At 64.6% G+C, this 8,290-nt stretch overlaps 1 protein-coding gene across 12 annotated transcripts in view; it reads right to left on the reverse strand.

The window, feature by feature from the left end:
• IGSF9B (immunoglobulin superfamily member 9B) overlaps positions 1 to 6,439 on the reverse strand; it is a 42,391-nt gene extending 35,952 nt beyond the window's left edge. For 8 of the 12 annotated variants that reach the window (XR_014856405.1, XR_014856404.1, XM_085081903.1 and 5 more), the window contains exon 1: positions 6,209 to 6,438. Coding sequence is in view for 7 of the 12 variants with exons in the window: in XM_085081903.1 (XP_084938029.1) it covers positions 6,209 to 6,272 (64 nt within the window). In the remaining 5 variants the exon portion in view is untranslated. Of the gene's footprint in view, positions 1 to 3,307; positions 4,055 to 6,208 lie in introns of those variants that run through there. The other 4 variants (XR_014856407.1, XR_014856406.1, XM_085081904.1 and 1 more) reach the window with 2 other exon arrangements.
• Between the last annotated feature and the right edge of the window lie 1,851 nt (positions 6,440 to 8,290).

Genomic DNA, 8,290 nt, shown 5'->3' on the forward strand with positions numbered 1-8,290 from the left:
CGCGGGTGGCTGTTTAACTGGGAGGGCTGGCTGATGGCACGGGGTGGGCGAGCCGGGGTGCAGAGCTGCGAGCCATCTGCAAGGAGCAGATGCTGCATTGCACACCCACTGCAGGCACCCGGCCCCGCTATGGGGGTCCTGCAGAGCTGAGGGTCCTGCACGGCCACGGATCCACCCGGACACCAGTGGGGCGGGGGGATTGCTGAGCGCACACGTGCACGCACACCCCCACACACACTTTGCACCGCCTCGACAACACTCTTGCACCTTTCCATCCCTCGTTAGCGCTGCATCGCCGATGAGCTCCCGTTCGCACCCTGTCAGCAGGGACGGTGTCAGCCCTCCCCTGCCACCCCGGCGCTGAGCTGTGAGAACCCGTCCTGACCCCGCTGTGCCCATCCGGGGAGGGGCGGTGGGGCTGTGCCGCAGGGCTGGAACCCCCCTCGCTGCCCGTGTCCTCCTGCGCTGATCGGGGACAGCAGCTGTCACGTGCTGCTCAAGAGCATCCAAGGACGCGCCTCTCCGGCCGCCTTGCCCGAGCCAGCAGGTCCCCAGCACCCTGTCGTCTTCAAAGTGACATCCTCTACCCACCAGCAGGAGAAGATGGAAAGGACAACACCCAAAACCCTTCCCAAGCCCCCCACCTGCCCCAGAGCTCCTAGGATACCAAGCCGGAATCTTGGTTTCCAGCACCTCACCACAAAACGGAGCCTGGAATGCTGCTGTTTGCCCAGCTGGAGGAAGCTCACTGCCCAAGAGGCCACCCAGACACCCTGGGGATGGGCGCCAGGGAGTCACACTACGCCAGGATCCCCTGACTGGCTCCCTGGCAAAGCAGTGGGTGACGTCCCCGGGGAGGGGACGAGCCAGCCGCTCTGCCGGACCCACGCCTGGCCAGGGCTGCCCGGGCGTAGGAAAATAGGTCATCCCCGGCAGCTCGCAGCGCCGGTGTCTGATCGCAAGGCCGGTGGGGAATTGCACGCACGGCTGAGCATCACCTCCCCAGCGCACGGCCGACTGGCAGCCACGGCGGAGAACCGGCCCCCGGCTCTCCCCAGCTGCCACCCGCCCTGCTACCGGCCCTGTGCCCTCCTGTCCCCACTTCCAGAGCACCAGGAAAGCAATGGGGAGATGTCTCGCCAACCTTCTTTGGGTCTCTTCAACTTCCCAACCCACCAACCCTGCGGTCCCAACCCTGACCAGGTTTTCCTTGCAAGTCCAGGCCACGAAGAAAGCGAGCAATGGAGATTGCAGCTCTCGATTCAGAGTGTTTTCTCACCCCCACATTTGTAGGGAAACGCTTGAAAACAACTCGCAGACGCCAGAAGAAACAGAGCACAAATAGATGGGGTATTTTTAAACCCACTTGATTTTCCCAGCCAAGTTCAGAGTGGTTTCAAGGCTTAACCTGCGGTTTGGAAACAGGGTCAACATCAGGGAGCGGCAGCAGGGATGAGAACCCCAAATCCGCCTCGGCGCAGGAGCTCACGTGAAGCTGGGGGATGCCTCGTAAAGAAAAACAAGTAATCAACAGGCTTCGTCATCCAAGCAGATCCAGGAAAAATAAAAGCACGCCGCGTGCCAGGAGGCAAGAATACAAGATGCGGAGGTGGAGTTGAACAGAATCCCAAAGGGAGAGGAGGGAAGGCTGCCGCCACTGAGACGGTGCCACCGCGGGGCTCCCCAGGATGGTGATGCCAGGGATGGGGAGACCCTCACCTGGATCTGGGCATCCAGTTCCTCCGATCCCGAGGGCAGAGGCAGAAGGTGCCACAGGACTCGGTGAAGCTGAAGGCAACAAGCATCTCAGGTACACTCGCTGAAGCAGGAGCCTTCCTGCAGGTGCTTCGTGAGAAGGACGTGGCCGTGGCAGAGCGGTTTCCAAAGGAATTAACGCCTGGGAAGGCTTTCCTGCCTGGCCCAGTGGACACTCATGCCCTGGGGCAGCGAGGGGATCCTGTCCTGACCCACTATCGCCTTGCAGCCTGCTAACAGAGGCACCACTGCCCACTTCCAGGGCTGCCCCCATACCCCTGGCACTCATCCCCACCCCTGTCCCCCCACGGGGACGGCTGAGGGACACAACATGAGGCCCGGAGCCTATGGACCTCTCCTCTCTGCTGGGCTGAGACGAGATGTGCTGTGACACATCCCGCTCACATTGGTGGAGGCAGGATATGGCAGGGATCTCTGAGGACAAGGCCACCAGCGTGGCATATGGAGGCCAGCAGGGAAGGAGAGCAGGCAGCCACTGCCATGGAATGAAGAGGGGGGCGACTGCAGCCCAGGGTGGGGGACAGGGACAACGTGCTGCAGGGACCCTGGCTGCCAGGGCAGGCTGTGGGGCACTGGTAGATCTCCTGCCCCCCACCTCTGTAGCCCCATAAACATCTCAGCGGGGGTTGCACCCCCCACTGCAAACCTGGTCCCCCCTGCCTATCTTGGGGTACCCAGAGTCCCCAAAAGCATCTTCCTGTCCCCTGGTGGGGAGCAGCCCCAGGGCCAGGAGCACAGCCCTCACCCCCTCCCCCCGCTGGAAAGCAGCATCTGGGCTTTCAGCGCGATTCCTGCGTTTTAAACCCGATTTTCCAGATGGATGGAGGGCGACGCGCAGGTCAAGTGACATGCCTCAAGGTCACACGGGGCCAGGGAGGAGAAGGATTAGCAGCTCTGAGGGGTGGCTCGATGTCCCACTCACAGCAAGATGGGGACTTAGAACCCCATTCCTGGGCACAAGGGGTGTCCTATGGGACCACCATCACCACACCCAGGCAGGCAGGCAGCTGCCCTGGCATCCCAAGGGGAATGCATGCACAGGATGCTGCCCCACAGCAGCCCCACAGTGGGTCCTTGCTCCATTCCAGGGAATGGCACAGGTGGGAATGTGCCTGGCCAGGCAGCAGCTCAGCAAGCATGTGGGAGCACAGCTTGGTGCTCTGAGAAGCACAGATATGGGGTAGGTAAGAAAATGACTTTCCTGAGGTCACCCTATTGCTACCTGGGGGCCCCCTGTGCCCCCTCTAATCCCCATCCCAGCCCCACATCGCAGCAGTACCCCCGGGCAGGCTGGCATCACCCTCTGCACGGAGCACTGGGTACCATCCCGGTGCCTTCTCAGCCCTCCAACAGGAAACTGGGATGCAGGCAGCGCTCCGAGCTGCCCGCCAGCAGCTCCTGAATCACGCTGTTCCTGGCTCAGGCAGCCCTCCCACCAACGCCAGCCTCTCCATCGACGAGCGGGAGGAAGGGAGCTGTTTTTCCAAAGGCCAGCTGGTCGCTCAGGGCTCCCAGCTCAGGAGATGCCTACCGCAGGGAAAGGGAGAGGAAGGACTCCACCATCAGCACGGCACGGGGTTGGACCCACTGTTTGCCCATCTGCAGGGCTTCTCTTCCAGCAGAAAGGCATGACCTCCAAGACAGAGGACTGGAGGAGAACAGGAGCTGTCCCACCCCGCCACAGCTCTGGAGAGGAACTTGCAGGGTTCACCCATCACCAGCGAAGCTGCATCTTCCAAGTCAAAAGGCAACCGAGCCGGCAAAGCATCACCGCAGAAACCCTCCGGCAAGCCAAGTCATCGACCGAGACGCTCACGTCCCTCTCTGCCCCGCACGCTCCCATCCAACAGGTCCAGAGGAGCAGAAAACCTCCAGGGAATGATGGAAATGGGAGCCGGGCCAACGCCCTTGGCCGTTGCCGGTGCCAAACCATCCCCTTGCCAGAAGAGAGCGGGGCCAAAGCCGCACGTGCCAAATCCAGCGGCTCCCGGTCCAGACTCCTCCATGGCCAAAGAAGCAAAACTCAACAGCTCTGCGCCGCGAGCGAGAGAGGGATGCAGCCCTGGCACTGCCACACCGAGCCACTCCAACCGGCCAAGGTCAGCGCCGGGACCATCGCCCACCGCTGTGTCCAGGGAACATCTTCGACAGAGCCCTCGCCCAGGGCTGGTGGAGCCGAATCCTCGCTCCGCAAACCCTCCTGCTGGATCCACAAGCATCCCCACTCAGTGCGTGGTGCCACAGCGTCACGCTCGTGGGAGAGGGAGGAAAAGCCCCTCGGCGTGACGGCACTGCTGGGAATGCCAGGAGGCCAGATCCCTCCTCTGACACCCACTCGCGGCGCGGTCACGTCCTGGCTCTCCTCCCCCATGCCATAAGAGGGGATAACGCACCCTCCTTCCCTCTCTGAGCCGATTAACGCCTAGAAAGCCCTCGGAGAGCCAGGCAAGAAGGCTGCCCAGGGCCAGCACCGCTGCCTCTCAGCTCGGCAAGGAGGAAGTGGTGTGGGAGGAAGGCCACGGCAAGAGGAAAAGTCCTGGCAAGGGCACTGCTACACGGTTTGCCCCAGCTCTCCTCCCAAGCCCTGTCCCCTAGCAATGCGGGCTGACAACCACCCACGAGGATGGGACAGTGCAGGGACCGAGGGGTTGCAGCAGCTGGGGCGAGTCCCGTGGGCTCCCCGTCCCTGCGGGGGCCACGCCGGCCCGCAGCACCCCCTCCCCCGGCACCCACCCACGCATTACTCACGGCACGCTCATTCATCACGTACACGCTGCTCCACACGCACAGCACCCCCGTGCCGGGGCTTCCCGGCACCCACCCACCCCGGCATCAGCTCCGGAGCCCCATCCGAGCGGCTCCAGGGTATTTCCAAGTTCCCAGCTGCTGAACTCGCTGCTCTGCTCCTCTCCCCGGCAGAGCATCCCTGTACGAGCCGCTGCTGCAAACACTGCCTCACCACACTGCAGCACGCAGTTCAGGCAGGCAGCAGCCGGCCACGGCTCAGTAAGAGGGGCTACGTACCCCCAAACAGGGCAGCTCCATCCCGATCCCTATCCCCCTGAAAGGACAGCCTCATCTTGACACACACACCCCCCCTGCCGCCAAAGAGCCACCTGCCAGGCGAGGAGGACAAGGGACAGTGGCACGGTACAGGTGTGACCCACGGGGCTCGAGGAGCGCTGTGAAATGGGGGGCTGCAGCACCCCGGCACAGCCCCCTCCCAGCCCAGCCGTTCCCGCCGAGACAGCGTCCCCCACGCTGGAGGGGAGTGGTGGTGGCTGCCAGCCAGGCATCGCTTGCTGCCGACAGCCACCGCATCCCCACGGGCAGGGTGCGGTGACACCCAGGGCACAGCTCCAGGGTCTCATCCCGGGCAGGGACCACCGGGATGCAGGGATAACCCTGTGCCCAGAGTAGAACCAGCGGCAGAGATGGGGGACGGTGCTGCACCAGAGGCAGGCAGAACCCCTCTACCTGCAGGGATGGCTCGGAGGGGTGGGAGGGGGCTGTCAGCCCAAGGAAAAGAAGCCAGAGCAGGAAAATCAGGGTAATTCCTTGCTGCCGTCTCCCTCCTGACCTTGGACAACCCTGTGCCTCAGTTTACCCCAGCACAACAGCCAGCCTGCAGTGGGGGGAGAAGGAGGGCAGCCTCTCCCGGGAGGGGGGGTGGGGAGCAAAGTCACCCCCAAACCCGCAGCCGGGGCGCTGCAGGGGAAGGCGACGAATCCCTCCTGCATTTCTCCTTGCCCAGCCGGGCTACCCTTGCAGGGAAGGGCAAATGCTGCCCGCACCCCCCGGAGCTGCCGCAGGCGCTTCCCCAGGATGAGAGAAGAAATCCGAATGCGGAGAAACGCTCGCCCATCCCTGATCAAGGGGAACACTCAGCCAGCCGCGCCACCCCCCCGCCAGGACCCGCACCCGCTCGCCTTCTCCCAAAGGGAATTTCCAACCCCTGGGCAGAGGCTCAGCCGCACCGGGAGCGCGGCTTCCCGAACTTCCCCAGCTGCAGCCGCTGCCCTCGGGGAGGTCACGGCCAGCCCCGCCGAGCGCCTGCGGAGGGAGGATGCGCCGGGCGCTCCCGGCTCCCCCCGGCAGCGGGGGATGAAGGAATCGCCAGCGCCCCGCCGCAGCGGGAAGCGCTCCGTCCCCGCACCGGCAGCGGGGAAGACGCGAACCCCGAAAACCTCCTCCGGAGCCGCAGTCTCCCCCTCCTACCCTCCTCCCCAGCCCCTTCCCAGTACCCTCTCCCCGGGACGCGCTGCCCCCCCCGGTGCGCGCATCCCTCCCGGTCCATGCGCATCCCCCCGCCGCATCCGGTACACCGGGGGAGGGGGGGGACACGCAAAGGCGGCCCCGCCGCCGCCCCGCAGACCCCGGCGCGCCCCTCCCGGGCTCATCCCGGCGGCGAACACCCCGCGGCCGCACTCACCTTGGACGGGCAGCCCGCGGGCGCCGAGCACACTTGCTACCAAAGCGGCCACATACCAAATCATAGTACTACCGGCCCCCGGTGCGCAGCATCTTCCGCCCGCCGGGCGGCCCGGCCGGGGCGGGGCGGGGCCGGGCCGGGCTGGCCGTGGCCGGGCAGGGCTCGGCGGGGCTGGCGGGGCCGGAGGGGCGGCTCAGGGCCGGCCGCCCGCCGCTGCGCCCATGCCCGCGCCCATCCCCGCGCCGCGCCGCACCTGCGCTCCGCCGCGCGGTGCAGCCTAGCCTGCGCCCTTTAGCGGCTCGGCACCGCCCCCGCCCGCCGCCCATTGGCCGCGCCCCGGCGGAGTGGGCGGTGATTGGCCGCCGCCGCGGCCCGGGCCGGTTCAAGGTGGGTTGGCGCGCACGGGGCCCCTGCGCCGCAGTATCATGCGCACTGCCGGGAGCGGCGCGGTCACCTCCGCCGGACGGTCACCTCCCCGCACGGACACCCGCCGGGACCCGCACCGCCCCGCGCCCGCCTCTGCCCCCTCGCCGCCACCTCCCCGTGTCCAGATGTGTCACCGAACCGGATCACTGTCACCTCCCCGCGTCCAGATGTGTCACCGCACCGGATCAGTGTCACCTCGCTATCTCCAGATGTGCCCTGCACCGGTACAGTGTCACCTCCCTGTTTCCAGGTGTGCCCCTGCACCGCCTCGGTGCCACCTCTGCGTTCCCAGATATGTCACCACACCTACTCAGTGTCACCTCCCTATCTCCAGATGCACCCGTGCACCGGTGCCATGTCATATCCCTGTGTCCAGATGTGCTCTGCACCGGATCAGTGTCACCCCCCGTGTCCAGGTGGCCTGATTTCCCTGTGTCCAGATGTGTCACTGCACCTACTCAGTGTCACCTCCTTGTCCCCAGATGTGTCACTGCACCAGATCAGTGCCACCTCCTCTTCCCCAAATGTGTCACCGCGCTGTTTGAGTGTCACCTCCCCACCTCCAGATGGGCCCCTACACTGGTAGCATGTCACTTCCCTGTTTCCAGATGTGTCCCTGCACCGGCTCGATGCTGCCTCCCCATTCCCAGATGTGCCCCTGCACCAACTCAGCATCATCTGCCTATCCCTAAGTGTGTCACTGAACATACCCAGTATCACCTGTCTGTCTCCAGATGTGCCACTGCACCAACTCAATGCCATCTTGTCCCTAGGGGTGCCCCTGCACGAGCTCAGTGTCACCCCCCATCCCCCAGATGTGTCCCTGCTTCAGTGCAGCATCACCTTCCTGTCTCCAGATGTGTCTCCTACACCAGCTCAGCATCACCTCCCTGCCCCCAGATGTGCCCCCCTGCCCTGGTGCAGTGTCACCTCCCTGGCCCCATCTCTGCCACCTGCCCCTGCTGCCATATGCAACTTCCCTGACACACCAATGACAGTTTGTGACAAGGCAGGGTCACCTCCCTACCACGGGCTGAGCCACCTGCCCCCTGCACCAGCACCACATCAGCTGTGCCATCTGTCCCTGCCACCCTGCACCACCTCAGGGTCACCTCCCTGCCAGCTGCTTGGTGCCACTGAGGCCTTGTACCGCACATCAGTTCAGGCTAACACAGCTGTCACCATCTGTGCCCTGGCAGAGGTCCAGGGTCATCACGCCACCAGCCTGGGGCAGACGTGTCACCTGTCCCCCACACCAGCCTGCTGTCACCTCTGCCAGGACCCTGCATTGCTCAGTCACCTCATTGCCACCACCACAACTTGGTGTCACGTTCACCTGGCACCAGCTCCGTGCCACTGTCCCCTCTTGTACCAGCTTGTGTCACCTCCTGCTGCCTCTCTGCACCACCTGTGCTGCCTCCCCTGCTCCTGCTCCACACCAATATCCCACTGTGACAGCTCCATGTCACCCTATCCCCTTTGTCCCCTGCTAGGCACAGCCCATTTGACAAGAGAGAATTAAAATCCACTCCAACGGAAAACGGGCAGAAAACAGGAGGTGCCCCTGTGCTCCCCCATCTCAGCCCATCATCCTCCCTGCAAAGACCTGGTGATGCCAGATGGGCAAACAGCCGGGCTGGCTCTCCCAGGAGCGTG

The sequence above is a fragment of the Lichenostomus cassidix genome, chromosome 24 (genome assembly GCF_008360975.1).
Source record: "Lichenostomus cassidix isolate B80296 chromosome 24, HeHo_3.0, whole genome shotgun sequence".
Classification (NCBI taxonomy): domain Eukaryota; kingdom Metazoa; phylum Chordata; class Aves; order Passeriformes; family Meliphagidae; genus Lichenostomus; species Lichenostomus cassidix.